We start from the raw sequence: 3,529 nt of genomic DNA, 5'->3' as shown, positions 1-3,529 counted from the left end.
ACTTTGGGACTTTGAAATTATCCGCCATTTTAAGAGGCGGAGTCACAAAAAATAACCACACCTATTATAGGTGTGGCACTAATTGTTAGCCACGCCCTTCCTTGCCACATCACACTGAACAAAATTAAACAAATGTAATGAACTCTTCAGTACCATGGCTCTTGCTGTTTTCTGTGGGTTTCTTCTCCTGCCTTCCTTCCACTGACTCTGACCAATCATCAGTAAGAGACAGAGGAAGAGAAAAGAGATTGTGAAAGTCTTTATTATTATTATTATTTATTTATTTATTGTTATTATTATTATTATTTCTTTTCTTTTTCTGCACAGAGTGATATTGCTTTAGCTTATAAAGACTTGTTATTGTTTTCGACTCTGGATGGGAAGCTGTTTGCTGTTGATAAACTAACAGGAGACACCCTGTGGAAACTGAACAGCAGTGAGCAAATACTTTACATACATGTAAAATACATTTAATCATAATTAATTAGTGGTAGATCTATACATGTAATTATTAATTAAATCAAATGAAGTAGAAATCAATGATGATCGAGTAGTTGAGTCAACCATGATAATGTCAAAATAAACAAAGTACATGTGTGTATGTAAAAGTACATACATAATAATTATGGTAAAACAAAACAGATGAAATACATATACATGTACATAGCATAAATTACCAACAATAAGTATGATGTATGCAGAAAGAGAGAGAGAGAGCCAGTGAGATAATTTTTGTATAATTAATAAATACCTTTTCTTAATGCTTCAGAGTCTCCCATTGTTACCCATCTCTCTTCATCAAGCTACCTCTACCTCACTGACCCTAAAGATGGCTCCTTATACATGTCTGGACCCCAAAGTGATGGGATTAAGGTATGGACTCACTTATCATAAAATGAGAGGAGATTTATTTTTATCTTTTAATATAATCAATGGGATTATTTGCACTGTGATCGTATCTACTTGCATAATTGTATTCATTTTTAATTTCATGACTCAGTACAATAATAGAATTAAGTTACATGTACTTCTACATTTCCTGTATTTCCTCATTTCATTACAATACAGAGGCTACCATTAACCATACCTGAATTAGTAAAGATATCTCCCTGTAGCAGCTCAGATGGTTTACTCTACTCAGGTAAGTATATGTACATGTAAATTTCCCCTTGAGTCCATCTCTGTTTGATATTCTGACCTCTTTTCCCTACCCTTTCTTCTATAAACCTTCATACTCTCTCTCTTTCTTTGTGTATATGTACATGTACATGTACATACTACTCTTATTATTAATATTATTTATTTATTTATTTATTTATTTATTTATTTATTATTATATGTGTCTTTTATTTCTTTCCTTAGGCTCTAAGCAGGATAGTTGGATAGCAGTTGATGCCCTCACTGGTAGAAAGCTTTACTCCTTTAGCAGTCATGATGGAATGAACTCAATGTGTCCACCTAACCAATATGGGAGCAATAAGATTATACACATACCTTCCATTGGTAAGGGCCTCCCTTCCACCTCTATATTTTTCATGTTCCCTTTAGAATACAGAGTAGCTGTTCTGGACAGTAAAACGAAGCAAATAAAGTATTTAGTTTATAAATGGGAGTATATTTAGCCCCCTCTCCCCCCCCTTTATTTTAGAGTGAACATCACCTACACTCAGTATGGTACTCAGTCTTACACAGCAAGACAATCACAAGGTTTGGGTTCATTAACAAGTACATCCTCATTGATACTTCATTTGTAGATCTTTTACATTTGAGTTCCAGCTCCCATGGTTTATTAACCTCACTAAACTCATTAACAGGTTACAGATTATTACAAATAATATATTTTTAAGATTATTGCAATCATTTTAAAAGTCATTTTTAACTTGCTGGGCCCTCCAGGTGACAAGGTCTGGGAGAAGGATTTCGGCTCCCCGGTTGTTGGCATTTATTCGCTAGAGAAGTCACAAGTTTTGCGTAGCATACCCTTTACATCAATCAATGACGATACCCTCCAGGGGATGACGGCATCAAGAGCACTGGCTATTAAGAACGGACTCTATAGCCTAACGCCAACGGACACTATTTTACAGTAAGAGAAGGAGCTGAGAAATGGAGAGAAATTTAGCTATTAAAAAGTATTACTGATCACTTGTGTATGCATGTAAATAAAGGCCTGTATGCCCTTTCTTATGTATAGAAACTGTGCTTTATTTACTAAATAAAATTACCATGTAATTGTGCTACTATTGAATTGCTACTACTGTTAGTATGAATAAATGTATGCATAATGTTCATGTATGTGCACAGCAGTACTGCATGTGCATAGTAAACATGTTTTTATTCTTATTGTTGTACGTGTGTAGATCTTCGTTTTTTGTTGGAGACCACAATGGTCAGATGTATGTAATGAATGCCTTGACTGAGGAAGGGAGCATGCAAGAGGTAAGTAAGGGAAAGGGTAAGAGAGTTGAAGAGATATTCAGGAAAGAACTTTTAGTGATTCTCTTCTCTCTCTCTCTCTCTCTCTCCCCCCCTCTCTCTCTCATTCTCTCCTCCTCAGTTGCCTCTCAATGTTCCTCTAATTGATGGGCCTCAGCCTCAAGTCACTAGCCTTGATCATCCATCATTCTCTGGCCATTACCCACTCCCCGAGGACAGCAGGATAAAGATAGAGCAGTTGTTATCAGAGAAATGGAGCCAAGAGAAGTACAAGATTGGGCCTACAGTACAGAATAAAGAGCCTTTACAAGTTGTTGATGGTGGTCATATTGATGGACCTGGTCCTGATGTATTAGGTTTCTCATTCAGTTTATTGCTAGTGGTGGCTGGCACTGTAGTGTTCTCTTCTCTTGTTGCTTCAGTCGTGGCTGTGCTAGTAACTAAATCAACACAAAATGTAAGAAAATCGTTATTGTACTCCTATTATCATTGTGTACGTAATCTGTTGTATGGATTAAGCTTGTTTTTTTGCTAAAGCATAAATTATCGTATTATGGAAGTAATTTATGTATTTACAACGTACATGTATACATGTAGGTTCCTCATAATCCCAGTCCCATTCCTACACCTGATAGTTCAAAGACTGGTTCCCATACCAGTAAGACTCATTCCCAAACCACTGACAACAGTAAAGGTGGTGGAGCTATTGAAGCTACTGATGGAGAGAGAGGAAGCAACAGGTCCAGTATTGCTTTATCTGATTCTACACAGAGTATATACAGGAACGGTAAGAGGAAATACCCTGTACTCTATCCTATACTATGCCATATACATACATGTTCTTATGTTGCGTAGAAAGTTTGAGCTAATTCCGATCAGTTTTGGATTTTTTATGAATTTTTAAAGTTGCTAAAAAATCTAGCAAAAGTCCTGGACAATGGAACTAATGGGTTTTTGCTTGTCACAGATTTTGTGACAATGGATTCCATGACATGTACAGTGCATGTAATTTTAATGCATGTACATGTAACTCAGTGTATTGATTATCATTATTATTGATTAATTGCTATGTTCCCACAGGCGAAGTCTTCAT

General features: G+C 36.0%; 1 protein-coding gene across 1 annotated transcript; it reads left to right on the top strand.

Moving 5' to 3' along the window:
• Positions 1 to 137: 137 nt before the first annotated feature.
• Positions 138 to 3,223, top strand: LOC105315450 (serine/threonine-protein kinase/endoribonuclease IRE1-like; the record flags this gene model as incomplete). Its single annotated transcript, XM_011410106.1, has 11 exons — positions 138 to 221; positions 328 to 436; positions 770 to 873; positions 1,069 to 1,141; positions 1,363 to 1,503; positions 1,549 to 1,591; positions 1,649 to 1,725; positions 1,870 to 2,086; positions 2,361 to 2,439; positions 2,558 to 2,893; positions 3,034 to 3,223. Coding segments are annotated over exons 1-11 (1,453 nt in total), but the record flags the coding sequence as incomplete, so codon positions are not given.
• Positions 3,224 to 3,529: the final 306 nt, after the last annotated feature.

The sequence above is a fragment of the Amphimedon queenslandica genome, unplaced genomic scaffold (genome assembly GCF_000090795.2).
Source record: "Amphimedon queenslandica unplaced genomic scaffold, v1.1 AMPQUscaffold_10174, whole genome shotgun sequence".
In the NCBI taxonomy this organism is placed as follows: domain Eukaryota; kingdom Metazoa; phylum Porifera; class Demospongiae; order Haplosclerida; family Niphatidae; genus Amphimedon; species Amphimedon queenslandica.
This window is presented reverse-complemented; position numbering and strand designations above follow the sequence as displayed.